Source organism: Panicum hallii, chromosome 7 (genome assembly GCF_002211085.1).
Source record: "Panicum hallii strain FIL2 chromosome 7, PHallii_v3.1, whole genome shotgun sequence".
In the NCBI taxonomy this organism is placed as follows: Eukaryota; Viridiplantae; Streptophyta; class Magnoliopsida; order Poales; family Poaceae; genus Panicum; species Panicum hallii.
The window spans coordinates 13,583,474-13,610,567 of record NC_038048.1 but is presented as its reverse complement, the minus strand read 5'-3'; the positions used below and the strand labels follow the sequence as shown (position 1 = coordinate 13,610,567).

Sequence of the window (27,094 nt, the reverse complement as noted above, 5' to 3'; positions counted from 1 at the left end):
AAGTGCATAGTTTTTCAAACTCTACAACTTCTCTTTAAGGTTCATCTGCAGTTGAGCAACAGTTTTGAAGATAATATAGACTTAGTAATAATTTCACATTTTATGTAAGTCCTATGGATAAAAATACTTTTACATATATACCCAAGGGTAATTTCACATATTTTTGCAATTTAACCACAGATACCATCTTTTGCAAAACAACCCTCATGCTTTTAAACTTTTCCCTCTATATCCACCCATTTTGCATAAAAGGACCTCTAGTTAAATTTAATTACATAACTATTACTTTTCCTTAACATTGCACACATAAAGCACACCTTTGCTATACTTTACACATAAAAACATATCAAAACTTTAAGGTGTGACCAAGCTAATTACCTGAGTGTCACAGCCCTTTGATGGATGTTGGCTAGTCCATCTCCGAGTTGTAGAAGACGATCCAAATCCTCCTCCGACTTGTAGTAGGCGATCCAAATCCTCCTCCAACTTGTTGTAGACGATCCAAATCCTCCTCTGACTTGTCGTAGATGGTCCAACTCCTCCTCCGACTTGTCGTAGATGGTCCAAATCCTCCTACGACTTGTGGTGGAGGACCTCCGACCAAGGGGGATTCAGTTCGAGGGGTTCCGATTTGTCGATCGAGTCGTCGATTGCACGGTTGACGTCTATGTGGGTGGTACGGGTGCTTCAGGCTTTCTTCTAGTCGGAAAAATTTAATTTCCGGTGAGACCATTGGCAAGGTTGTGCGGGAGCAAGGCCCCTTCAGTAAACTACGTGTAATACTAGTCGGAAACTAGTAAACAGAATGTTATTGGAAGTTTGGGGCAAGACCCCTTCAGTAAACTATGCGTAATACTAGTCGAAAACTAGTAAATGGAGTGTTACTGGAAGTTTGGAGTCGAGGCCCCCCTTCAGTAACAGAGAAGACTAGTCGGGAACTAGTAATCTGGGGGTTTCTGGTAGTTTTTGATAGACAATAGCGTAGGTGCTTTGTTTGAGTAATTAACGGGTTCCACTAGTCATTGCCAAACGAGGCAACTACCTTTGGCAGTCGCATGGCTCGGTTATGACAGGGTTCCCTAAGTGTAGCGAGGGAGTCGTGATTAACCCGAATAATGAACATAAGCGACCCTGACTAAGTGGTAAAAAATGGTGCTTTTAGGCATACGGAACCTCTTGTTTCGAGATATAATCCTAAAATAATGGTTTAAACAAACGCAACACCTAAAATACATTTATAAACTAACTTCTCATTTCTTTCTTTTTAAACTAACATTATGCTAAAGAAGGACCTCATCCCCCCAAGAAAAATATAGAAATAACTCTACGCATAAACTTCTTGTACCACAAGCAACCTTCTGGTTCGGTGTACTACGCGTATTACATGTGCGAGCATCTCAGGGTGAAAGAGGATACACAACTTATTCTGAATGTGTAACAGACTACTCCTTATCAGGGATAGATGTATATGTGTATTTCATTTTGCATGTATCTAACACTTGCTTAATTTTTTCGTGGATTCATTAATTGCAGAATTAGTTAAGAAGGCACGACAGGCCACTCCATGAGATACAACTTCTACAAGTACTCGCCGATTTATGTCGTTTCATTATGCATCAAGTGATCCACCCAAAGGGCATATTTTTTTCAAAAATACCACAAATTACCAACGGACCATAAACACATTGGTCTTCTAAGTGGGAGAACCCCGCAGCATGGTGGTAGCGTTGGAAAATAGGAGAAAAATATATATTCAAGCAGCACTTTTAATGATGTACTTTATTGATGTACTCTAATGATGCACTGTAATAATATATATATATGCTTTATTTCTATATGATTTAATTTTATATATGCAATTATTTATATTCATGAAATATATTCCATGTCGATCGCTATGATATTTTGATCGCACACTAGCTTGATAGGTCACAATAAACAAAATTTTAAAAGGTAGAGGGAAATAGATTTGAAAAATTTAAATTCAAATCAGTGAAATTTTAGATGGGAATGATATTTCTAGGGGTGGGTCATGCCCTAACTTGCCACTAGAAATTAATTTTGAGGAGCGGATCGCCTCCTAACCCACCTTAAAAGATCATTTTTAGGGACAAGTCATGGGGTGACCTGACCTTGAAAATTGATTTCCAGAAGCAGGTGCATACCCTGCCCCTAAAAATGAATTTTCAAGGATGGATAAAGTATTCATCCTTGCAGATAGCTTAAAAACCAGAGGTGGGTTCCACATGCGTAATTAACCCGCCCGTCAAATCCTTTCAGCAGTAGTGCGTGCGTCCGCGGTGCCGATAGCGTCAACCTGCCCGCGCTATGTGCTGGACCCAGGCAGAGCAGCGGGAGACGGTTTTCCGGTGTTTCCTGACGGTATTTGGGAGTCAGGAGTTTTATGTTTTTCTGGTAGTGAGAGGGAGGTGACGCGACCCATTAGTTGGCCTCGCTGAGTGCTGGCCAGGCTTATGCAGCCGAAAACGAGAATGAATTTCGTTACCAGTTATGCAGAGTGGACGAGCTATTTTGCATAGCGGAAGCCTTGCTAACTTCCTACCTAGGCTTTGAAACATAACTGGGCTGCACTATCTTTTTTAAAGACCCAAATTTGGTGAGGATTTTCCCCTTGGAGCAGTCCTTAGATTAATGTTACCCAAACTAGGAAATTTGCTCAACATGTCACCAAGGAATTATGCTTCTATCTTTGAAAAGAAATAATTAGCTAGTATATGTTTGCAAAACGCACAAATATATTTTCATGTTCTGTTTGTTTATCTTGTAGTATTAACGTCATTGCTTTCCATTTTTGCAACTGACCTGTTGAGCGCTGCTATTACCACGAACTTCAATAGTTTTGCCTATTTACCTACATGGTTGGTGGTTGCATTATCAAACCTGTTTGATTAATTACCCATGACAGTTTGTATTTTCCTATGGCTAGGGGTGCTGCCAAAAAGTTGAAAGTATTGGTAGGTAAGTACAAAGACAGATATCTATAGCCACTTTGATTTGTAACAAGGCAACTACAATTAAAGATGAACAACATAGTGGATGTGACTGCAATATAATTCAAGGATAGCGACTTGTAGCGACTTCTAGTTTAGGTTTATATCTAAGTTCAATATGAAGTTCTCTACTCCTGGGACCTTTTGTGAGGCCAGCAAGCTCACGCTACTATTGTCTTTGGATACTAAATCTAAATGGATATAATACTGCTTGAGCTAGCGTCTGGTGATCAGACTTAGTAAAAAGTAAGATGTTCAGTTGGATTTTTATCTGAAGTTCAATTCATACCGCTTCCCTCGCTGGCCTTCCTCTCGTGTACGCTACAAACGCTTCTCTTCTCAGCTGTAATCATGGCAAGCGCGATGTCTTAGTCTATGATTTGGCCTGAAAATTATTTGAAGTGATGGAATAATGCATGACTATCAACATATTACATGTACATACTAAAAGAACGCAATGCAAATATACTCCGTAGTGCACCACCAGTTAAACACTGGCCCCCTCCAACATTGGCGCGGCAAGGCCGCGCTGTGGTTTCTATTACCAGCCTAGATTGGGGCTAATGCAACTTACCAATCACTACCATACGCTTCAGTGTCTTGGTCAGTTGTGGGATTCGTCACTTCATGCAACAGGTTTTGGGATTGTTAGGCTGCCAATGTTCACTGAATGCCTAGGCTAGTGCAGTTAACTTTTGTTGCCATGGTGTGGCGTAGGATTATTTTTCATCCAGATGAACGCAGCTATGTCGCGTTTGTGGTGGTATGTGTGTTCCTTCTCATAAATGAAAATTCCGTCATGTTTTCTTCTTATTTAAAACGCACAAGTGGAGAAAACAGTACGAGTTTTCTTTTTACATATCAAGTGTAATACAGGCATAAAAATTATCTGTTCTATTTGATATTTGATAACCAGAAGGAGCTGACTTTCCCGAATAGATGCTGAATGCCAAAGCATAGGAACTGTGGATATCTGCATAGTAGAGAGCTCCCAGACACGTTTAACATGTCTCCCTTCCATCAGCCTAGCGAAACAGCTGATACCAGCAGGAAGGAGCTGACTTTCCCGAATAGCGGATTGCCAAAACTTAGGAACTGTGTGGATATATGCAGGACTAGAGAGTTCCCAAACATGGTGTGACATGATAGTTATTAACAACTTATTTTACTTTCAATGCCACAATTCACTCCTCAACATAATTCACAGATTTTTATTGCAACAAGATTCAAGGAGTCAGGATATGCCAGCCCTTAATCAGAGTCCAAACACTAATCACCAAAAGGAGACAATATAGTCTTATTCCTCAAGGGTAAAGCCCGCTGCTGTGCTACTGAGATTCCCACAATGGTATCATCTTGTGACAATACAATTAATGAACTATAATTCCATAAAAACTGGCATTATATTATAACATTCTAAACCTGAACACAAAGCCTCCAGAATATCTGAACCACAACACCTCATGATGCCGAAGCAGTCACTGTCCCGATGGTGTGGTCAAAAATCTCAATCCAGTAGCCATCAGGATCTTTGATGAATGCAATACCTTTGATTTTCCCTGCAACAAAGATCATCAATTATATATCACGGCGCTATGCATTACAAAGTTAAGAATGTGAAGGTGTTTCAAGATTTGATTGAAGGTAACATTATCAAACATAAGACTGTGAGCATCTTGATCATTATTCTTAATTTTAAGAAAGTGGAGCTCTCAATGTTCCATTAGCAAATTATCTTATGTGATGCCTTGATCATTGTTCTTAATTTTAAGAAACTGGAACTTTAATTGTTTCATTACAAAACTATCTTTATGCAATACCGATGTAAACTGTTGAATTGGCAGCTTTTCTAAAACAAAAAAAAGAGAGGGGGTTACAGGTAACACATAAGTTGGGAATGCTAACTGATCAAACTAGTGCTCAAAATTATCAGTTGGCCCAACTTCATTCCTGGTCCCATGTGGCATGCCACATTTGAGGGCTGTGAGGTGAGTAAATAGACATAAATTTCACCCTGGTTTCTCCTTTGTGCTCAATGTACTAAACATGATCAGGATGGATGACCAAAATCAACAACATGAGCTGGCTTTTACTTATGGACAAAAGATCCCCAATGACTCATTTTTGCTTACACTATTCTATTGCATACTAGGTCAGACTAGCACTAAAATTCAAATGGATGCTCAACTCCGTAGCATCCCAAGAACCTTGCACGCACTCTTGGTTGACCTGGCATGCCACATCATATCAGAGATTGGGGCCGCATAAAAAGTTTGGACTAAAACAGAAAATTTGATAGTTAAAGCCTTAAGGGATGAATTTGAGCATCGGAGCAAAGTTGAAAGATGAAAAAGCCTATTCAGCCTTTTGTAAATATTTTGTAATCATAAGTACTAGTCAAACTTTTACTTTGGGGATCGTGTCCATGTCCAAAATATCACTTATTTGTGACTGAAGAGAGTACTGAAGCAAATACTGAATTGGCCACTTTCCAAAAAAGAGAAGGGGCAAAAACTTTAGAGTTAGATAGAAGTTGGTAATGACTATCAGGACGACTACGCGATGCATAAGGGTGAATACAAGAAAAATACTACATTCATTTACTGGCAGAACAAGGCAACAACTCAAATAAATACCACACCACAATATAGATCACTCCGTCAGTCCTATGTTTAGTTTCCTACCAATCTTACAAAAAGAAGCAATTAACTATTATGTTCTCCTGTTTGAATCAACACTTCAGCATCAAGGTTGTACAATCAACACCACATGAGTAACAATACAAAGCAAATTTACTTACCGTCATCAGGTTTCTTCACAAAGTCAACACCAAGATGTTCAAAGCGCTCGCATGCCTTGTAGACATCATCCACAGTTACTCCTATATGACCTGAATGGACAAAAACCAACAAACAAGTGATTCGGCAGCTACGAGATTCATAACTATTATTGTCTAAACTATGTTCTATGATTTAAAAGATAGCAAGAGTCATTTCAATAGCATATCAATCTTCAAAGCACATACCAAAACCACGAGGGTCTGAATTCCCATTATGGTAACCTTTGAATTCAGGGTCACTTTCTGTGCCCCAGTTGCTGCAGTATCACCAAGAGTTAACAAACTTGCTGGTGAGCGTTCAATCTATTTAGGAAAATGAACAACATATCCACAAAGGTGCAGGGTATCAAGACGCACTGGGTGAGTTCGAGGGTAGCTTTTTGCCTGAAAGTCCATTCAGTCCGCTTGATATGATCAGCAGGGGCTGAAGCCACATCCTAAAAGCACAATGCAGAGTCAATTGACATAAGAACTTACGAAGCAATATCATGTAAATTATATTTTTTAAGGCAATGCATGGTTCCACTGGATCATAAAAGCTTTTACCTCATAACCGAGAAAATACAAGCTGAACTTCAACTCTTCAAAATCTAATCTTTTCAGCAACCTGGCAGAAGAAAAGTACACATCATAAGATAATATATGTACATACAAGATACCTAAAAATCCTTTTGATCCAAAACACATAGCAATGACCAAACTAATTGTTTTGGTAGTAGGAGCAATGGTATCAACAGGAATCTGGAGCCACAAAACATATATTCTCAAATTTGTTCAATATCAAAAGCAGTGGTACTAGTACAGTTTAATTGCCTTACTAACTGCACACAAATGTACTGCTTGCAGCTGTTTACAGTGCTGGATGTAATTATGTATAGTTGTTAGTCACTGTAGGTTTCATTCGCAGATCTTTTTTTTCTCAATGAACTTTTCATAAATGCAAAAACCCATCTGACTCTGAGGCTCCGATCCATGAAAGAGCAGTACTCCAATACTCTGCAGATAAGCCAACATCGTTTGGTTCAGACTTAAGAATTTTCACCAGAATTGTCCATTCCAATCTCAGGGCCTACAGAAAGTAAATGCTCTAGAAATGTTTGTGATTTAGTTCAAATTCAAATAAAATATCTTTTATCTTTTAAATGTATAATGATCCCTATCCAAAGTGACCATATGGCTTTTTTTGGGTTTATTGATGCATAATGGATTTGATCTAGTTTCCTTTGTTGACAAGGAAATTAACTCATTATTCCGTCCAACCCAAGGGGATTGGTCCTAACTCTAACCCCTATCAAACAAACTTTTAATGGTAAAACATGAATATCAATCAAGACAGCTCAAGTTTGCATTTTTCTTGTGTAGGATTGAAATCAAGATACAGAACCAGATAAACAAGCCATTACAGAAAAGAATTGACTCATGCAATGCACTGGTGTCCAATTATCCAATATAAAATACTATACTATTGTCAATTAATGTAGTAGAAAATCTTGGATAACCAGAAAAAGGCAATAATGACTAAACCCTCCAAGAGTAGGTCGTATTTGCAGGGAAAGGGGAAAAAAAACTAGAAATCAAATTCTGATCCTGGGGTCTGCCCTGCAAAGCCAAAGCTTAGAGAAATATTGTGCGATTCTCAGAATACAAAGCCACCATTGTGGATTTTGAGAGATGATGTTCTAAGATTTTGATGCAAGATAATCGTGATAGAGCTCCCACAATGGCAAGTTGGCAACTACAAGAGAATGCCCAAAGGTCCAACTCCAACTACACTGCTCAACATAACCTTAGCTTTAGATTCTTCAACTTAGCTACTAGATTCTTCAAATGGATAAGTTCTTACCGTGCATCCACTCCTTATTCTGTTGCTAATGATATTGTAATGTTCAAAGCACCAGCGCTGAGTTCATTAAGTGGTTCAGTGATGTTCAAGAGTTTGTCTCAATATGGTCAGCAGCAATTTAGCAGCTTGACTAAACCCAAGGGGAGAAAGCTACCAATCAAAAAAAAAACATCACAGTTAATTGCACCTCTCTTTTACATTTGCATCATTCTACTGAGCTGAATGGTATGTGATTATCATATGCGATCAAAAAACATTCAAGGCAACAGCTGAAGAACAAGGACTAGCTGCAGCATGTCACTTAGTTATAAAGCTACCATTTAAATTAAGGATCACATCCTATCTTCTTGTAGTTGGTGTCTGCCAATAAGCTTATCAACTAGATGGAATAGTTAACACTCCCATATATATCAGGAGAGGTTATATGCTGTTTGGGGTCAAGCAAGAACAAAATAAACAACCTTTGGCAAAACCAAGATCCAGATTCATTCCTTCTCCCTTGCATCGCTCCCTCAAGACATTAAATGCAAGACCTCTTTCTGCAGTCTGCACTTTATTTACCCATCACAAACTAGGTTCATGACATCACACCAACATCTGGATTTCAGTTTTTTTTCCCATCTATGATTTCACAGAAAACTCTGCCTGTGTTGACTGGAAGACTTCCTTTAGTCGTCTCAACATAGCCGGTCCCAAGCCCGGGTAAAAAGGAGGAGGGTTTTGTTAGGTTTGTCGAACCAACATAAAAACAGCCACTCTAATAGATGTGAAACCCATAAGAAATTCGTTGGGGCGTAACCCTCTTAGCGACGCGCTACATCGGACACCGGGTGTGGTGTTAAATGGGCAAGGGCCGAGTCGTCATCCCCTTAGTGGCGCGTCGTATCGTGATCCGAGTACAATGAAAAGTGAGCGAGTGCCGGGTCGTCGCAACCTTAGTGGCATGCTACATCTACGCCCGGGTGTAGTGAAAAATGAGCAAGGGTCTTCGCACTAGGATTCGTTTAGGTAGTTGGAACGTAGGGTCCCTAACGGGTAAGCTACAAGAGCTAGTCGATGCAGCAATTAGGAGGCCTATAAATATTTTATGCGTTCAGGAGACTAAATGGAAGGGCCAGAAGGCGAAGGAGGTGGAGGATACTAGCTTCAAGCTTTGGTACACCGGGTCAACATCGGGTAAGAATGGTGTAGGCATCTTGATCGATAGGAGCCTTAAGGATGGAGTCGTAGATGTGAGGAGGCAAGGCGACCGGATTATCCTAGTCCGGCTGGTAGTTGGGGATTCGGCCCTGAATGTGATCAGTGCCTATGCCCCTCAGGTAGGTCTTAGTGAGAGCACCAAGAGGTGGTTTTGGGAAGATCTGGATAGCATGGTTAGTACCGTGCCTATCAGCGGGAAAATCTTCATAGAAGGAGACCTCAACGGCCATGTGGGTGCGACTAATGTAGGGTTCGAGCGGGTGCACGAGGGGTTCGGGTATGGTAGTAGGAACCAAGAGGGGGAGATGTTTTGAACTTCGTGTTGGCCTACGACTTGTTGATAGCAAATACCCTCTTTAGGAAGAGGGAATCCCATCTAGTGACCTTTCATAGTGGACAACACTCGAGCTAGATTGACTTTATCCTTGCAAGGAGGGAGGATAGATGTGCTTGCTTAGATTGTAAGGTGATACCTAGGGAATGTGTTGTCCCTCAACACAAGCTTGTGGTGGCGGACTTTTGCTTTCGGGTATGTGTCCACTGGAACAAACGTGCCAAGATTGTGAGAACGAAGTGGTGGAAGCTTAGAGGGGAAGCGCGGCAAACGTTTAAGGAGAGGATGCTAGGCGAGGGGCCTTGGGAAGGAGAAGATGCAGACGACATGTGGCTAAAGATGGCAACATGTGTTCGGAAGGTGGCTTCAGAAGTGTTTGGCATGAGTAGGGGAGGCAAACAGGAAGCGAAAGACACCTGGTGGTGGAATGACGAAGTGCAAAGGGCTATTAAGGAGGAGTGCTACAAGCGCCTCCACCTTGACAAGAGTGCAGCCAACATCGAGGGCTATAAAATAGCGAAGAGGGTTGCAAAGCGAGCTATGAGTGTAGCAAAGGGTCTGGCATATGATGACCTTTATCAGCGGCTAGGCACAAAGGAAGGGGAGAAGGACATTTATAGGATGGATAGGATCCACGAGAGGAAGACAAGGGACATCAACCATATCAAATGCATCAAGGATGGGACAGATCGACTTCTGGTAAAGGATGAGGAGATCAAGGACAGATGGCGAGAGTACTTCGACAAGTTATTTAATGGGGAGAATGAGGTCCTACTCTTGAGTTGGACGACTCATTTGACGAGACCAACAAACACTTTGTGAGGAGAATTCAGGAGGCAGAGGTCGGGGAGGCTTTGAAGAGGATGAAGGGAGGTGACGCGATGGGCCCTGATGGCATCCCCATTGAGGTGTGGAGATGCCTAGGTGCCAGAGCGATAGTATGGTTAACTAAACTTCTTAACCTCATTTTTCAGTCAAACGAGATGCCTGAAGAATGGAGAAGTATATTAGTACCGATCTTCAAGAACAATGGAGACGTTCAAAGTTGTACTAACTACTGTGGGATTAAGCCGAGCCATATGATGAAGCTCTGGGAGAGGGTTATCGAGCATCACCTAAGAAGAGTGACAAGTGTGACCCAAAACCAGTTTGGGTTCATGCCTGAAAGGTCGACCATGGAGGCAATTTTCTTGATACGACAATTGATGGAGAGATATAGGGAGCAGAAGGACTTGCACATGGTCTCTATTGACCTCGAGAAGGCATATGACAAAGTACCGAGACATGTCATGTGGTAGGCCTTGGAAAAGCACAAAGTCCCAACTAAGTACATTACCCTCATCAAGGATATGTACAAGATGATGTTTGTCCGAACATATGATGGCGACACCAGTGACTTTCCAATTACAATAGGACTACATCAGGGGTCAGCATTGAGCCCTAATTTATTTGCTTTAGTGATGGATGAGGTCACAAGGGACATACAAGGTGATATCCCTTGGTGTATGCTCTTTGCTGATGATGTGGTGCTAATTGACGAGAGTAGGGCAGAGGTTAATAGGAAGTTAGAGCTGTGGAGGCACACGCTAGAGTCGAAAGGGTTCAGACTTAGTAGGACCAAGATCGAGTACATGATGTGCGTTTTCAGCGTGAGTAGGCATGAGGATGGAGACGTTAGCCTCGATGGGCAAGTGGTGGCCAAGAAGGATACTTTTCGGTATTTAGGATCGATGCTACAAAAGGATGGAGACATTGATGAAGATGTTAGGCATAGAATTTCAGCCGGTTGGTTGAAATGGCGTCAAGTTTCTGGCGTCCTCTGTGACAAGAGGGTACCACAAAAGCTAAAAGGTAAGTTCTATAGGACAGCGATTCGCCCGATGATGTTGTATGGTGCTGAATGTTGGCCTACAAAAAGGCAACATATCCAGCAATTGAGTGTAGCAGAGATACGTATGTTGCACTGGTTTGTGGGCACACAAGAAGTGATAGAGTCCTGAACGAAAATATTCGGGATAGGGTTGGGATGGCACCAATTGAGGACAAATTGATTCAACATCGGTTGAGATGGTTTGGACATGTCCAACGGAGGCCTCCTGAGGCGCCGGTGCGTAGAGGGGTTCTAAAGCGGGTCGATAATGTAAAGAGAGGTAAAGGCCGACCTAAACTGACTTTGGGCGAGTCGGTTAAGAGAGACCTTAAGGAGTGGAATATCTCCAAGGAATTAGCTATGGATAGGAGCACTTGGAGACTAGCAATCAACGTGCCTGAACCGTGATCTTTGTTTCTGTTTCTGTTTACCCCTATCTCTACCTTCTATCTTGTGTCTTTTTTGTGTTTCTCTTATCCTTGCTTCTTTTGGGTTTCATCTCTAGCCTACCCCACTCGCTTGGTACAAAAGGCTATGTTGTTGTTGTTGTTGTTGTTGTTATTGTTGTTGTTGTATGATTTCACAGAACACAACATCAAATTGTTTGATACTATCATACAAAAACAGAACTAATGACAATGATGGTAGCAGTATGTCCATGTACATTCATCATCAGCACAACAGACAGCCTTGAAGGTTGTTTTAGTGCATACTAAGAGCAAGTTCTCAAGGCCAGACGTAGAACCGAATTCTGTACCTGGGAATGGGAGTGTGATATTTGTTCACTATTGTTTATGTTCAGGCTTCAAATACTTTATTAAAGACTCAGCCACCATGTGAGATTTTACTTGAACTTCAAACAGTGCAGCTACAAGCAAAGTTTATATAGTCCGTCCAATGCTATCCTGTCACTATGAGAGTGTGGTGAGAATCAGCTACACGTGTTCCCATTAATGTTTACATAACACCATTGATGAAATTACTTTCTTTGTGTTGAGAACTGCAACTGCTAGCATCATCTATCTATGAGGATATGACTTAATGACTTGAATTATTATCTAGGCTAATACTATGAAAAGAAAAAGGTGATTACAAACGTATATACAATTCGTATACTTCAGAATCCATAACTTCACTATATGTTCTGCTCAAATATATTGTTAAGTGGTACTTCAATTGATTTAGAATTGCCTACATTGTCACGTGGTACTTCAATTGATTTAGAATTGCCATTGAAAACATGTGTAGAATATTTTGTCAGCAGAGCTCATTTATCCTTCAGGCCAGAATTAACCCGACTCAAGCACAGATTGACAATGTTTCTAAGAGCAAATATGGCTTGGGAAATAATAGATTGATTATGGAGAGTGTCGGTACATACAAACAGGGGTACCTCCTGCTAGGGTGTCCAGGCTCTTAGCGTATCACCATGCGTGACCTCTCCCGCGTCTCCTGGGTGACGTGGCATACGGCCCAGGCCTGGGACCATGGTCTCCGGACCCTCCCCGAGCTCTCTGAGGTCCAGGACCTCCGCGTGCCACGGGAGGCAAGGGAGCTCTCGGGTAGCCCCCGCGGACCCGGACTCCCTAGGAAGGTCCGGGGCCGCCACGTGTGATGGCCGAATCATCACGGGCCTGACGGCTCCAGCCGGCCTCGGGGGCCCGGACCCCCCTCCCTCCGGGGAGGGGTTCGGTGCCGCCACGTGCCGCCCCTGCGAAGGGAGCGGGGCTGGCCCTGCCACGTGCATGTGGCAGGAGGCCCTTCGCGGGTCTCCAGCCCACCTACCAGCATTTAATGCGGTAGCTGGGCCGGGCGCGCCCAAGTCAAAAAGTGTGGCCTGCCCCTGACACGCGGGGCAGATAGGCTGACACCACGGTAAGCCCGCCTGTTTCCAAGGCGGCAAGTCGTGTCACCGTGTACAGTGCACTAGCGCTGTGCAGTCCCGTCACAGCGCCGCGCGCGGCGTAATGATGAGCTGTTACAGGAAAGCTGAGGCATGCGCTGCTACAGTGCGCGCGGAGGCAACTGCGCGGCGGGTCAGCACTGCCCCTGCGCCTGTCAGAATCGCACCCAACAGTGGCGGCACAGCACCACTGTTGGGTAACGCTGACCGCGGTCACTGTGCCAACAGGACGGCACACGACCGTATCCGGGTTGTGGATACGCACGATATCTTCCCAACCGAGAAGGCTGCGACAAGGGGCTGGAGAAGGAGATCTTCATATCACATAGAGTAGGTCCCTGTTGGCCGGGCCCACCTGTCGGGGTCCCGCTTAGTGTAATCACCTCCCTTGAACTATAAAAGGGAGCGTGTACTCGTTAGAGGACAGGGGCCAGGATGCACACACACAAGTTTATGCTGCTTTCCATTCAGGCTCACGCAGCCAATACAACACCAAAGTGGACGTAGGGTATTACGCTCCAGCGGCTCGAACCACTCTAAATCTTCGTGTCCTTCCTGCGTTCATCTGTCCACCGATCGAGCGCTCCTAAGTCTCCTCCAAACCCATCCTTAACTAGGATTAGGCGGGTGCTTTCCGCCACCCGGCTGGAGAATTCCTCCGACATTTGGCGCGCCAGGTAGGGGGCTTAGGTTTGGTTTGCGCTCGGTCGGCCTTCACGACCTCAATGGCGCAGGAAGATGGACACAACGACCTTCTGTTGGGCGAGGAGGTGGCGTCCACGACGCCACATGTTTCCCGTCGTCCAACATCCAGGGCGGCGCGAGCAGCTCCGCAACACGCTGCGGCGCGGGCCTCAGTGGCCCAATCGGTGCCCGCACCGAATGGGCCGCTCATGGCAGCCAGGGTGTTGCTCCGCAATCCCCCTGGTGAGGCGGCCTCGCCCGACGCCCAGAGGCAATGGCGTGACGACGTCGACCGCCTCCTCAACCTGGCACAGGCTTCCCCATGTTCAGCGGGGGGGTCTGCCTCCAGGCAACGCCATCGTCAGGGCGGCGCATCCGGATCTGTGCACTCGCCGTCAGTGAGGAGTGCACGGACCGAGGACCTCCGGACGGAGCTCAACCGCAGACGTGCGGGAGAGGACGCCCGTGTCTCCATCGAGCGGGCGCGTGGTCGCCGGCTCAGTATCGAGGGTCGCAACCTCGATGCCGAATTCGCTGCGGTGGTTCCGGCCCCGCAGGGACCTCTCCAGGCACCGGTGTCCGGGGTGGGCTGCGCCGCGCTCGCAGACCACCTTCGCGCGGTTGCCTGGCCATCCAAGTTTCGGCCACACCTGCCGGAGAAGTACGACGGGTCTTCCAACCCGTCGGAATTCCTGCAGGTCTACATCACCGCCATCACGGCGGCTGGAGGTAACGACGCCGTCATGGCGAGTTACTTCCACGTAGCCTTGACCGGGCCAGCCCGAACCTCGCTCATGAACTTTACTCCGGGATCTATCCGATCCTAGGGGGAGCTGTGCGCACAATTCACGGCAAACTTTGGCAGTGCGTACCAGCAGCACGGCGTGGAGGCCCACCTCCACGCAGTGAGGCAGCAACCCGGAGAAACCCTCCAGGCCTTCATCTCCCGTTTCACCAAGGTACGTGGAACGATTCCGAGTATCTCCGACGCGTCCATTATCACGGCTTTCCGACAGGGGGTCCGTGATGAGAAGATGCTGGAGAAGCTGGCGACCCACCAGGTGGAAACCGTCACCACCTTGTTCGCCTTGGCGGACAAATGCGCCAGGGCAGTGGAGGGCCGTGCATGGCACTCCGCAACCCAGGCAGGTCCCGCTCAGACGAGTGGGCCCAGTGTCGCTGCCCCTGGCAGCGGCAAGAAAAAGAACAAGAAGACCCGTGGCTTTGACAAGGCACGGATCGGGGGACTGGCCGTTGCTGCGGCAACGACCGGGGGCCAAAACCCCCCTGGCAAGCGCCCGCGGCAACAGCGCACCGACCCCGGGTCGTGCCCTGTTCACCCTGGGGCTCGCCACAGCACCACCGAGTGCCGCGAGATCCAGAAGCTCGCGGAGCGCCTCAGTAAGAGGCGCGACCAAGCCTCAAGGGAAGGCACCTCCACTCCGTGGCGGTCCGGCAAGGAGAAGGTCTCCGACGCCGATGCGGCCGCCGCAGAGAGGGAGTTGGGGTACCAAACCCCCAACAAAGACCTCAAGGGTCTCTTCCACCAGTTTGACTCCGAGTCTGGTGGAGACGAGCGCCGCAAGAAGCTGTACGTGATGTACGGCGGCAGCTCGGAGCTCGTCTCTCGGCGGGACGTCAAGACCCTCCGCCGAGAGGTCCTCTCGGTGAAGCCGGCGACGCCGAAGGCGGCGCCGCACCAGCGATGGAAGAATACCACCATCTCCTTCGGACCGTCGAACTGCCTCGAGAACATGGCGGGCGCTGGTGTGCTGCCGCTTGTCACGGCACCCACCATCTCCAACGTCCGCCTCCACCACATGCTGATTGACGGAGGCGCAGGCCTCAGCGTCATCAGCTATGCAGCGTTCAAGCACCTGCAGATCCCGGAGTCCAAGCTGACTCCCTCGCGCCCATTCTCCGGAGTGGGCCCGGACCCGATGTACCCGGTAGGGACCATCACCCTACCGGTTACATTTGGGACGGAGGACAACTTCCGCACCGAGAACGTACAGTTCGAGGTTGCGGAGGTTAACCTCCCATTCAACGCCATCATTGGCAGACCGGCCCTATACCGATTCATGGCCATTGCCCATTACGGGTATTTGGTCCTAAAGATGCCTTCTCCGGCAGGTGTCCTCACCGTTCAGAGCGACCGGGCCGCTGCCGTCGTAGCGGTCGAGAAGCTCCACGCACTAGCAACAGGGCTCGCCCCTGCAGCTGGCGCCTAGGGGTCCGACCCCTCCACCTCGCGCGCCAAGACCCTGGCCAAGGCACCCAAGGTCCGTCCGTCTGACACGGACGATGTACCCGTGAAGACCGTCCAGGTCGGAGCGGAGACCTCCAGACCACCCGCATCGGTGGGAATCGGGGAGAGAAATAGAAAAGCGCGCTCATCGCCTTCCTCCGGGCAAATGTTGACGTGTTCGCCTGGGAACCGTCACAGATGCCCGGGATCTCTAGGGAGGTGATTGAGCACCATCTGAAGATCCACCCCGACGCCAGGCCAGTCCGGCAGAAGCCACGCAAGCAGTCCATCGAGCGGCAAAACTTCATCCGTGAAGAGGTCCGCAAGCTGCTGCAGGCTGGCTTCATTGAGGAGGTCTACCACCCAGTGTGGTTGGCCAACCCAGTCGTGGTCCCGAAGGCAAACGGGAAGCTTCGGATGTGCATCGACTACACCAATCTTAATAAGGCATGTCCAAAAGACCCTTATCCACTCCCACGTATAGACCAAATTGTAGACTCCACCTCCGGGTGTGATTTGCTGTCCTTCATAGATGCCTATTCTGGTTTTCACCAGATCAAAATGGCAGAGGATGATAGGAAGCATACAATTTTTGTAACAGTGGATGGTCTTTATTGTTATATAGTAATGCCTTATGGATTGCTTAATGCTCTACCCACCTTTGCTCGTGCAATGAACATCACTTTAGGTGATTTGATTAGAGAAATAGTTGAGGTGTACGTTGATGACATCGTTGTCAAGACTAGAGAATCAAATTCTCTCCTAAAAAATTTAGCTCAAGTCTTCGACAAGTTACGAGCGACCTCCACCAAACTTAACCCCGAAAAATGCGTCTTCGGCGTGTCGGCGGGAAAGCTCCTTGGATTCCTGGTCTCCCACCGGGGGATCGAGGCTAACCCGGATAAGGTCCGGGCGATCGAGGCAATGAGACCCCCTGCGCGCCTCAAGGATGTCCACAGGTTGACGGGGTCCCTTGCAGCCCTCAGCCGCTTCATCTCGAGGCTGGCGGAGAGGGCACTTCCCTTTTTCAAGTTGATGAGGCGGTCCGGTCCATTTGCATGGACTGAAGAGGCAGAGCATGCCTTCCAGGAGATGAAGCAGTATCTCACCTTCTTGCCGGTCCTGGTCGCACCGGACCTAGGTGAGACTCAATTTCTTTATCTTGCAGCGACGGCCGAAGTGATCAGCATGGTGCTGGTCGCTGAGAGGACCGCACATCTCCCGCAGGGGGCCCCCGCGGATCCCCCTGCAGGAGAAGGAGGTCCGGCCTCAACCACTCCAACAACCGGCCCTACTTCGGAGGGTCCGGCCGGGTCCCGACCCGGAGAAGCTCTAGGCAGCTTGGGGTCCGCCGAGTCCCCAGCTCAAGCAGAAGCAACCAGTTCTCCTGGCAGAGTCAGGACCGTCCAGAAGCCGGTCTATTACGTTAGTGAGGTCCTTCATGAGGCGAAGGCCAGGTATCCTGAAACGCATAAGCTTCTTTATGCTATACTCGTTGCGTCCAGGAAACTCCGCCACTACTTCCATGCCCACAAGATTATGGTGGTAACCTCCTACCCACTGAGGGCCATCCTCCACAATTCTAACGCCACAGGCAATATCGCCAAGTGGGCAGCAGAGCTCGCTGGATTCCAGCTCGACTTCCAGCCACGCCATGCCGTCAAGAGCCAGATCCTTGCTGACTTCATCGCGGAGTGGACGCCATCGCCTAGCGTCCCTGGGGGTCCGGGTGACGGCTCAGGCACCCCACGTCCAGAAGTTAGGGCCCCGGTGTTCACCGGACCTCACTGGACACTCTTCTTCGATGGGTCCGCCCGCAGCAAGAGGGCAGGGGCTGGCGTGGTCCTCATCGACCCACGTGGCAAGCAGTTGAAGTACATGGTGCACCTCGACTTTGAGGCCACCAACAACATGGCGGAGTACGAGGCCTTGATCTTCGGACTCACGGCGGCTCTATCCCTGGGGGTCCGGGAGCCCCAGGTCAAATGGGCTCCCAACTCGTCATCAGGCAAGTCCGGGGGAAGTGCTGCTGTACCAATTCCCAGCTCGCAGCCTACCTCATTCACGTGAAGAGGCTAGAGAAAGACTTCGATGTGCTGGGACTGCAACACGTTCCACACGAGGGCAACTCAGCAGCTGATGCACTCTCCGCGAGCGCATCGACTCAGGCACCCGTGCCTGAGGGCGTCTTCCAGAGACGCCTGCTGAAGCCTTCCGCCCAGCCTGCCGACCTGGGCGAATGGGGTCGAACTGGCACCTCGAAGCTAGCGGTCCCGGCGGTGCTCCATCCGTGGAGTCCGCCAAGGGTCGTGTACTCCCTCGAGGGTCCTGAAGACCTTAGGGAGCCACGCCCAAATTCTCAGGAAGGTCCCGATGCATGGATCTCTAAGGTCCAGAACTACCTGAAGGATAATTTCCTTCCTGAAGACCAAGCATCTACTGAGCGCATAGCCCGGATGGCTAAGCGATACACGATGGTAGAAGGGGATCTCTACCGCCGTAGCGCCAACGGCATCCTCATGCGGTGCATCACCCAGGAAGAGGGTCGCGACTTGCTAGCGGAGATCCATGGAGGCGAGTGCGGAAGTCATTCTTCATCCCGCACGCTGGTCGGTAAGGCCTTCCGGCATGGTTTTTACTGGCCGACAGCGCTCCAGGATGCAGCTGAGTTGGTAAGGTCCTGCAAAGCATGCCAGTTCCATGCAAAGCAGATACACACTCCGGCTCAGACGCTGCAGATGATCCCTCCCTCTTGGCCCTTTGCCGTCTGGGGGCTGGATATCTTGGGACCTTTCCCTAGGGCCGTCGGCGGGTACCGGTACCTCTATGTCGCCATTGACAAATTCAACAAGTGGCCGGAGGCAACCCCAGTGGTCAACATCACCAAGGCGTCAGCAACCGCTTTCCTCAGGTCAATTCTGTGCCGGTTCGGGGTCCCGAACCGGGTCATCACCGACAATGGGACTCAGTTCACGAGCCAATACTTCCAGGAGTACTGCGAGGACATTGGCATCCAGCTCTGTTTCGCCTCAGTGGCGCACCCCAGGAGCAATGGCCAAGTTGAGCGGGCTAATGCTAAGATCCTCAGAGGACTCAAGATCCGGACCTACTGCGATCTTGAGAAACATGGCGCAAGGTGGATTGACGAGCTTCCAAGTGTGCTGTGGGGAAACCGGACCACACCCAGCCGGGCAACAGGGGAAACCCCTTTCTTCTTGGTCTACGGGGCCGAAGCGTGCCTTCCCCCGGAGATCACCATGGGCTCTCTACGAGTCCAGTCTTTTGATGAAGGTTTGCAGGAACAGCAGCGTCGCCAAGATGTAGACCTCGTCGACGAGCGAAGATGGCGAGCTGCAGTCCGAAACGCACGATATAACCAAGCGCTCCGGCGCTACCACCAGCGGTTCGTGCGCAGTAGGGAGCTCCGGGTCGGGGAACTAGTCTTAAGGCGAATCCTAAACCGAGAGGGCCTGCACAAGCTCTCCCCCAGCTGGGAGGGGCCCTTCAAGGTGACAAAGGTGTGCCGACCCGGATCTGTTCGTTTGGCTACGGAGGAAGGAATGCAACTACCCAATCCATGGAACATTGAGCACCTCCGTAAGTTCTATCCCTAGGATCTAGTTGAGAGGAAGTTTTTCCTTTGTAATTGGTAGCTCCAACGTGCGGTCCAGGGCGGTGGAGGTCCGCCCTCGCAAACCCGGCCCCTGGCGTACATCGCACAACTCTTCTGTACCAATTCGTTATGGAAAAATTTGTTTCTCAAATCTGTCCCTGAAGTCTATGAAGTTCTGTTTTTTTTTCCTTGCTTCTCGATTACGCTAACCCCCCACGTGGTTTTTCACGTCTGTGTCGTATCGAAGGTCCTACCTAAGTTGCTACACTACGTCTCTGTCCGGGACCCCCGTCTCGCGGAAGAAAAGGAACCGGACACCTGGAAACTGGCTTCAGGGAAACGTGCTCGTTCTTTGCCGGGGTCCAGGACCGTGTAGCCGCTTAGCCTGGTTCCGTACCCTAAGCCTACACGCCCTGCCCCCCTAGGACGAGTACCGTTGCACCTCGAACAATGGACCCGGGGGCTGGGACCCCTTAGATTCCCGAACTGTGGCCCCGGTGCTCTGACTCGTTACGCAACTCAGTAGGCGCGAAGGCTGGGCCGGGACCTCGTGGGGACGTCTACTAAGCGTCGTCTAAGTTACGTGCAGGACCTTGGTTTTATGGCAGCTAGTCCCGACCTATCGCGACTACCTCCCAGGGGGCCACGGGACCTCGGTGTACTCAGGAACACTTTACAGATCGGCAACCAGGAAAACAGATAAGTTTTTCGCAAAAAAGTAGACGCACGAAATACTTAATGCATTACTGATACTATGCACAACTTTACGAAGTTATTTTACAATAACAAAAATTATATTACATAAGGAACAACAAAAAGGTTCTAGAGCTATTGATCTGGAGTCCCGGAGGCACCCCCGCTCTGTGCAGGTTCCGGACGACGTCGGGCACGTGCTGCGACCATGTCGGCCGCCTCCTGGACTCCTTCCCGCGCGGCGGCTACCGTTGCCTGGAGGGGTCCGACCAGGACAGGAGTCAGGGGGATGGCCGAGTCGTGGCTCCGGAAGCTGGTGAGGATGTACTCCGCCATCCTCCGGGCAACTACACGCCCCTCCGTCTCCAGGAGGTCCTGGATGCCGGCCTCCACGTCCCGCAGCCGCTCGGCGGTGGAGTCCAGGATCTGGAGGGTGGCGCCAAGTGTTGAAGAGGCCCCCGACACCCGGACAGGGTTGGCTCCGAGCGCTTCTAGCACAGGGTTCACCACGCCGACCCAACTAGTGATCCGGTCGACGCTGGCGCTCCGCTCCGCCAGGAGCTCCTCCACCTTGGCCTCCCTCTCACGGAGGGCCGCTTCCCGCTCCTGGAGCCTCCGTGTCCCGGCTGCCAGCTCCTCCTCCACGGCTTCTTCCCGCTTCTGGAGTTCTTGGAGCCGGGACACCACCTCTGCTCCGCGGGTTGCCGCCAGCTCTGCGAGGGTGGCCTCATGCGCCTCGGCCGCTGCCGCCGCCTTCTTGGCCTGGTTGGCCAGCTCCAGGGCGGCCTGCTCCTTCTCGGTCGCCGCCAGCATCTTCTCCTCTGCGGCGATCTGCCGCTCAAGGGCTGCCGCTTCCCGCCGTGTGGCCGCTTTCTCCTGCTGGAGCGCTGCCGCCTCCCGGTCACGTGCCTCTTGCAGCTGCTCTCGCAGGAGCTCGCGCTCCAGTACGAGCTTGGCGCGCTCTTCAGCGTGGCGAGCGGTGGCGGACTTGATGCGGTCCCCCAAGCGGCGCTCCCAGTCGGAAAGCCGGAAGTGCTCCATTTCCAGCTTCTCCCACTCTCGGCAAATGCCAGCCTCCAGCTCCTCCTGAGCCTGCTGGCATTTGGCTAGGAGCCGGGGGAGGGGGATCTCCGCTGTGCTCGGGAGGAGGGGCCTTCCTAGCACCACCTCCGGTTCCTCCTCCTCCTCTGGCGGGGTGGCGGCGCTGGTAACCTCGGCAGCCTCCGGTGCCGCTGTCTCCGCCGCCTCCGCTGTCCCCGGCGATGCAGCCTCCGCCGCGGCAGCGGCCCCCTCTGCTGCTAGCTTAGCTGGAGAGGGCCCGGCCTCGGCGCCCGGCGCGGCTGCAGGCGCCTCGGTCGCCGCTGCGGGCCTGGCTGTCTCCTCCTCGGGGGCAGCTTCGGGTTGTGGCGGTGTGGTGGCCTCCTGCTCCGGACCCCTAGTTCCGGAGGCTTCCGGAGCGGTCCCAGGCGGGGGCCCTGCTGGAGCTGACCCCGAGGACTGGCTGGGGGCCGGACCCCCCGATTGGTGCCTCAGAAGATTGGGGCCTGCCGTATCACCGATATGGTCAAGGCCCAAAAGTTAAGAGGGACAACGAAAAGCTTTAAGAAGATTACTTACGTGAAGTCGTACCACTCCCATCTGCCCCGGGCGGCTGGGGGGATCTTCCTCCCTACCGAGGACCCCCTGGGCCCCTGGCGGGTGTTCCCGGCCGCCGGTGCTTCTGGCGGCGGTGGTGGGGTTTGCGGCCTGGGGTCGGTTGGTGGTGGTGGTGTCGCCGGACTCCGTGTCGGCAGTGGTGGTGGAGGAGTCTGCTGCCTCGGAGGAGGCTGTCGCGCCTCCTCCGGCCTCCTCTCCGGCTGTTGGCGTTGTGGCGGAGGAGGTGGAGCTCCGCTTCGCTCCTCCGCCCCCACCGTCTTCTGTCACTTGGGCCGGTTCCCCGACCAAGGAGCCGTCGCCGCGCTGGAGCCTCCGGGACTTGCTCCCTTCGCCTCGGCAGCTCTGTGCGGGCGCCGCTCCCTGGGCCTCCTCGCCCCTCTGGGCCGGGGCAAAACCCGGATTGCCCTTGCGCTGGTGCTCCGGCACCGGCGCCTTCTCTTTTCCTTTCCCGGCGGGAGCCGGACCTCCGGGTCCGGGCTCCCCGGGACCTTCGCTGGCACGCTGCTGGCGGTCCGGTGTGGCACCGGGGATCTGGAGCCCGCGGTTGGGGTCGCCTCCCAGTTGCCGGACCGCCAGGCCGCCCTCGTCCAGGGTCGGCATCGCCGCTAGGATTGATGACCGGAGCGCCTGGTCCTCGCACAGGGCCTTGACCCCGCTCGGGAGGACCAGGGACTCTGGGCTGAACACCTCGCCAGTCATCACCCGGACCGCCGACTCCAGCTCCGCTCTGGTGAAGTCGGCGCCGGGCCCCCGTGCGATCCTGCAGCAGTCATTTAGCCCTGTGTACATGTAGGCCATCCGGGACCGCTGCTGCAGGGGGGCTATTCGCCGCTTCAAGAAGTCGCCCAGCACCATCATGGATGTCAGGCCGCTCCGTTGGAGATTCTTGACCCGATCAAGCACCGGGCCAAGCTCCTTCGGAATCGTTGGCTAGGCCTTCCAGGTGCTCCGGTCGCTCTCGAGGGCGTCCGTTGGCAGCTCCAGACGGTCGTGGGGGTCAGCAGTCGCAATGACCCAGCCTTCGCGCCAGTCCTCCCACCTGGAGCTGGAGAAGGCGGCGATGTAGGCGTTCGCCATCCCATGCCGGAGCTGGAAGTAGTAAGCGCCGATCTCGCGCTTGCTCTTCCCGGTCCCAACCAAAGCATAAAAATGCTGGAAGATGGTGGTGCAGGGACGCACCCCCACAAACATCTCCATAAAGTGGGCGAAGACCGCCACGAGTAGGACGGAGTGGGGGGTGAGATGTTGAAGTTGGAGGCCGAACTCCTCCAGGAGCAGAAGGAAGAAGGAGGAGATCGGAGGAACCAACCCGCACATAATGTACGAGTTGAAGAGAACGAACTCCCCCGCGGCAAGATCGTGGAGGGGAATCTTGCCGGCCCTGATCTTCCCGGCTAGCGCCGGTGCGGACCATCCAAGAAGGCGGCGCACAGAGTTCAGTTGTACCTGGCTTTGGAAGCGGCGTGGGAAAGGAAGTGAAGACATGGCGATGGATGCAGAGGTCGCTAAGGATGGATCGCAAGGGAGCAGGGAGGAGGCGGAAGCCGAGCGCAAGGAAGCTGTTCGCAAGGAAGATTGCGAAGGGGAAGGGGCGCTATGGCGTCTGTTGGTAGCAAGAGCGAAAAGGTAGCCGTTCCCTTCGGCGCTTACCTTTTATGCAAAAGGCTGTTGCCCTCTTGCGCTCTGCGGCGACCGAGGAGAAGTCGAACGGTTGCCTGCACCAGGCCCCCTCCTCTCACACCCAATGACCGGTGGGCCCGGGTCCGCCAGTCAGAGGCGTGATCATGGGATAGAAGGGGGAAAGGCGGAATCCGAACCGCCCGAGCCGCGGGACGGGCTCGAATAAGACAAGAATCTGAACCGCCTGACGCGCACGGCGCGGGCGGGGGACGAGCCCCTCGGGGATCCCGCTTTGGGGGAAAGGTCATCCATGTCCTTCCCCGGCGGAACGAGCTGTCCACCTAGCGCAATGCTAAGGAAATGGCCCCACCTGCGGGTTCATTCTTCACCCAAGGTGGGCCCGGGGGCCTCTGTCGGTACATACAGACAGGGGTACCTCCTGCTAGGGTGTCCAGGCTCTTAGCGTATCACCATGCGTGACCTCTCCCGCGTCTCCTGGGTGACGTGGCATACGGCTCAGGCCTGACAGCTGGGACCATGGTCTCCGGACCCTCCCCGAGCTCTCTGAGGTCCAGGACCTCCGCGTGCCACGGAAAGCAAGGGAGCTCTCGGGTAGCCCCCGCGGACCCGGACTCCCTAGGGAGGTCCGGGGCCACCACGTGTGATGGCCGGACCATCACGGGCCTGACCGCTCCAGCCGGCCTCGGGGGCCCGGACCCCCCTCCCTCCGGGGAGGGGTCCGGTGCCGCCCCTGCGAAGGGAGCGGGGCTGGCCCTGCCACGTGCATGTGGCAGGAGGCCCTTCGCGGGTCTCCAGCCCACCTACCAGCATTTAATGTGGTAGCTGGGCCGGGCGCGCCCAAGTCAAAAAGTGTGGCCTGCCCCGGACACGCGGGGCAGGTAGGCTGACACCACGGTAAGCCCGCCTGTTTCCAAGGCGGCAAGTCGTGTCACCGTGTACAGTGCACTAGCGGTGTGCAGTTCCGTCACAGCGCCGCGCGCGGCGTAATGACGGGCTGTTACAGGAGAGCCGAGGCGTGCGCTGTTACCGTGCGCGCGAAGGCAACGGCGCGGCGGGTCAACACTGCCCCCGCCCCTGTCAGAATCGCACCCAACAGTGGCGGCACAGCACCACTATTGGGTAACGCTGACCGCGGTCACTGTGCCAACAGGACGGCACACGACCGTATCCGGGTTGTGGATACGCACGATATCTTCCCAACCGAGAAGGCTGCGACAAGGGGCTGGAGAAGGAGATCTTCATATCACATAGAGTAGGTCCCTGTTGGCCGGGCCCACCTGTCGGGGTCCCGCTTAGTGTAATCACCTCCCTTGAACTATAAAAGGGAGCGTGTACTCGTTAGAGGACAGGGGCCAGGATGCACACACACAAGTTTATGCTGCTTTCCATTCAGGCTCACGCAGCCAATACAACACCAAAGTGGACGTAGAGTATTACGCTCCGGCGGCCCGAACCACTCTAAATCTTCGTGTCCTTTCTGCGTTCATCTGTCCACCGATCGAGCGCTCCTAAATCTACTCCAAACCTATCCTTAACTAGGATTAAGCGGGTGCTTTCCGCCACCCGGCTGGAGAATTCCTCCGACAGAGAGGCAATGCTCATGTGAGGTCCTAGGGTTTGGTTTATAGAATCAATAACAATCTGAGGAGATCCTTGCCTAATCCACCATCCATCTATCTATCCCCTTATGGGGGGGAGGCGCATGGCCAGGGAGGCCGGCGCAGCTACGCAATACAGCCCACGGCCGGAGGCCAGCCAATACACACACGCTAACAGTTTCCAATCCTCATTATCACTCTACCAAAAAAAAAGCTCCAATGCTTGAGTTTTCCTTCCCAAACATCCATACATCTAAAGAACATAGATATTACCAAGAACAGAGATGAGCTATGTGCAGGCTTTCATCTGCCATGCATGGGTATGTTATCTGTAGGAAGAGAAAGACAGAGAACTCACGACATGCCCATCACACGGGAGTAGAAGTCAAGGCTCACTTTTGGGTCCTTCACACGTAACATCTGAAAAAAAAGCAACATAAATTTTCAAAATCCATATAACAACAGAAACATTCGTGATAACAACCTCGTCTACCAATGTCTAATTGCGAAAACACCGATATCAGTTTAGCATGAGAAATCTGAAATAACTCTATATTGAGGTCATTCAGTTGTAAAGCATTCCAAACACCCTAATAGAAATACAAGCACATTAAACATTTTGGATCCAATTCTGTATTTCTGTGATTTAAAAAAAGGAACGTGCTCCGGAGATCTGGTGCACAATTGATAGCTGCAAATCGTTGTCAGATGAATTATCCTGTTAAATCCAACAGATTTTTTTCCCCCGCATTCCACGCAGCACATAAGCAGCAGCAAGTTGTTTGGGTATCGAGGAAATAAGCAAGGCCTACAGTACAGTGCTACTCGAGTAGGCACCAAAAATCATCAAAGCTCTCAATTTCATCGCATGTTCATCCCGGGCCCCTGAATTATTATACCGAGTCCCTGACCCTGCTAGAACAAGTACCATTCGGATCACCCCATCTTCCCCAAGTGCGCGACCATATGTCAAATTCACGCATCGAGAACCAAAAGGGGAAGCCCGAGCGGGGGGATAGCATACACACATACTTGAATATTGATGAACACCTGGGTGAAATAGACAGACAGGAAGTAAAGCTCCGCTTACCGTCTGCTGCAGGAAGTAGCCCTTGGTGGCGGGGTCGATCTCGGTGTGGAGACCGGGGTTATTACCCGGCGCCTCCTTCGGCCCCGACGGCGTCGACATGGCGGCAGTCGAGAACCGGCGAACCCGGTCGAACCTCTGCGAAACCAAGAAAGGAAAGAGGAATGGTGAGTGAAACCCGCGTGAGGACTCGGGAATCATCAATCGAGAGCTTTCGGCACGGGATCCGGGACCTTGAAGCGCGCGGAGCGGGAGAGGTGCGGCGCGGCGGGGAGGCGGCGGAGCAAGGAGCACGCGGGGGACAGGAGCGAGCCGGCGGCCATGGCCGGTAGCGTCAGGGTTTATTTAGGTTGGAGAGTGAGGTCCTCATTTTCCGGATGGAACGGCTCCATTTTTACGTTTGGTTGGAAGCTCCATTTGTTTGGTTAGAGGAACAAGCATACAATCATTCATATTCCGTCAGCCACCGTTAATGGTAGGGCCCACCTGTCAATGTAACGAAACAACACCATTCCTGCCGCGCAACACCGCCGACATGCGTCCCCGCCCGTCCCGGCCACTGAATCAAAACCCAGGCTACCGGATTGAAGCTCCAAGCCAACGAATCGAAGCCCTGAGGCAGCCTGCAGCTCATCGCCATCCTCTGTCCGCGCGCAGCCAGATGCCGCCCCATCCGCGAGACGCGGCCTGTGTCCACAGGCAAGGCGCCGCCGGCCGCCACGCCCACATGGCCACCGCCGCCGCCGCGAGATGCGGCCCTCCGGTGGCCAAGGATTATATTACCGGTGATACAGCATTTATCAGTGAGCTCGGTAACGATAATCAGTTGGAATCGGTGAAAAATCGTCAAAACCGATCGGTAAATAGACCTAAA

The 27,094-nt window shown here is 51.5% G+C and overlaps 2 protein-coding genes across 3 annotated transcripts; both read right to left on the bottom strand.

Moving 5' to 3' along the window:
* Window positions 1-4,160: 4,160 nt before the first annotated feature.
* On the bottom strand, window positions 4,161-26,627 carry LOC112899641 (lactoylglutathione lyase). 2 transcript variants are annotated; one of them, XM_025968197.1, is made up of 9 exons: window positions 26,454-26,627; window positions 26,224-26,358; window positions 25,492-25,553; window positions 6,397-6,457; window positions 6,208-6,287; window positions 6,037-6,107; window positions 5,812-5,901; window positions 4,434-4,570; window positions 4,161-4,342 (listed from the first exon to the last, which is right to left on the bottom strand). In XM_025968197.1, exons 1-8 carry the CDS (start codon window positions 26,541-26,543, stop codon window positions 4,473-4,475), a joined length of 687 nt encoding a protein of 228 aa, XP_025823982.1. In that variant the 5' UTR covers window positions 26,544-26,627; the 3' UTR covers window positions 4,161-4,342; window positions 4,434-4,472. The 2 variants fall into 2 exon arrangements, with proteins under 2 accessions (XP_025823982.1, XP_025823981.1); XM_025968196.1 differs by having other exon boundaries at window positions 4,175-4,570.
* LOC112899640 (spidroin-2-like) lies at window positions 21,644-22,759 on the bottom strand. Its single transcript, XM_025968195.1, has 2 exons — window positions 21,856-22,759; window positions 21,644-21,782 (listed from the first exon to the last, which is right to left on the bottom strand). The coding sequence occupies exons 1-2, from the start codon at window positions 22,750-22,752 to the stop codon at window positions 21,768-21,770; spliced, it is 912 nt and encodes a 303-aa protein (XP_025823980.1). The 5' UTR covers window positions 22,753-22,759; the 3' UTR covers window positions 21,644-21,767.
* Window positions 26,628-27,094: the final 467 nt, after the last annotated feature.

What these genes read in the sequence shown, in the direction of transcription:
- LOC112899640 (XM_025968195.1), bottom strand. Translation starts at nt 22,752, where the DNA reads ATGATGGTGCTGGGCGACTTCTTGAAGCGGCGAATAGCCCCCCTGCAG.
- LOC112899641 (XM_025968197.1), bottom strand. Translation starts at nt 26,543, where the DNA reads ATGGCCGCCGGCTCGCTCCTGTCCCCCGCGTGCTCCTTGCTCCGCCGC. An exon ending in GCTACTTCCTGCAGCAGACG is followed by an intron (nt 25,554 to 26,223) that starts GTAAGCGGAGCT and finishes CTTTTTTTTCAG; the next exon opens with ATGTTACGTGTGAAGGACCC. An exon ending in GCTACCCTCGAACTCACCCA is followed by an intron (nt 6,108 to 6,207) that starts GTGCGTCTTGAT and finishes GTGATACTGCAG; the next exon opens with CAACTGGGGCACAGAAAGTG.